Genomic DNA, 1053 nt, shown 5'->3' on the forward strand with positions numbered 1-1053 from the left:
GTGGACGGGGGAGGAAAGGGAAAGGACAACTACCTAGTCGTTGTAGCAGACTGAATGCAGTCAAGCTGAAATGTGTCTTCTCTTTAACCCAAACCCCTCCTGAATCAGAGAGAGTGAGGGGGCTGCCTTAATCGCGACATCCCGTTCAGCGCCCGGGGAAGCCGTGGGTTAACTGCCTGTGTTCAGGGGGCAGAAACGACAGATTTTCTTTACTTTGTCAGCCGGGGATTCGTATATCTACCTTTCGGTTTCTGGCCCAACGCTCTAACACTAGCTACCTGCCTATCTACAAGCACTCTACTGGAGGAGTTGATCTATCTACAGCACTCCTACTGGAGAGTTGATGTATCTGACAGCACCTCCTACTGGAGAGTTGATGTACCTACAGCACCTCCTACTGGAGGGTTGATGTATCTACAGTCCTCCTACTGAGAGTTTGTGTACCTACAGCACCTCCTACTGGAGAGTTGATGTACTACAGCAACCTCCTACTGGAGAGTTGATGTACGTACAGCACTCCTACTGGAGAGTTGATCTATCCTACAGGCAACCTCCTAGGGCGGGTTGATGTATCTACAGCGATCGCATGTGGTGGTCTACAATGTGGGGGTCTACATGTGGGGGGTTCTACAATGTGGGGGTCTACATTGGGGGTCTACATGTGGGCGGTCTACATGTGGGGGTCTACATGTGGGGGTCTACATGTGGGGGTCGACATGTGGGCGGTCGACATGTGGTGGTCGACATCGTGGTGGGTCGACATGTGGGGGTCGACATGTGGGGGTCTAACATGTGGGGGTCTACCATGTGGTGGTGCTACATGTGGGGGTCTACATGTGGGGGTGACAGGTGGTGGTCGACATGTGGGTGGTCGACATGTGGGGGGTCGACATGTGGTGTACGACATGTGGTGGTCGACATGTGGGGGTCGACATGTGGGGCGGTCCGACATGTGGCGGGTCTACATGTGGGGGGCTACATGTGGTCGGTCGACATGTGGGGGTCTACATGTTGGGGGTCTACCATGTGGGGTCCTACATGTGGAGGGGCTGG

The 1053-nt window shown here is 54.4% G+C and overlaps 1 protein-coding gene across 1 annotated transcript; it reads right to left on the reverse strand.

Annotated features, from left to right (window-relative positions):
* Positions 1–670: 670 nt before the first annotated feature.
* LOC139026894 (uncharacterized) lies at positions 671–952 on the reverse strand. Its single transcript, XM_070442142.1, has one exon. The coding sequence runs from the start codon at positions 950–952 to the stop codon at positions 671–673; it is 282 nt and encodes a 93-aa protein (XP_070298243.1).
* Between the last annotated feature and the right edge of the window lie 101 nt (positions 953–1053).

Source organism: Salvelinus sp. IW2-2015, unplaced genomic scaffold (assembly GCF_002910315.2).
Source record: "Salvelinus sp. IW2-2015 unplaced genomic scaffold, ASM291031v2 Un_scaffold6272, whole genome shotgun sequence".
Taxonomy (NCBI): Eukaryota; Metazoa; Chordata; class Actinopteri; order Salmoniformes; family Salmonidae; genus Salvelinus; species Salvelinus sp. IW2-2015.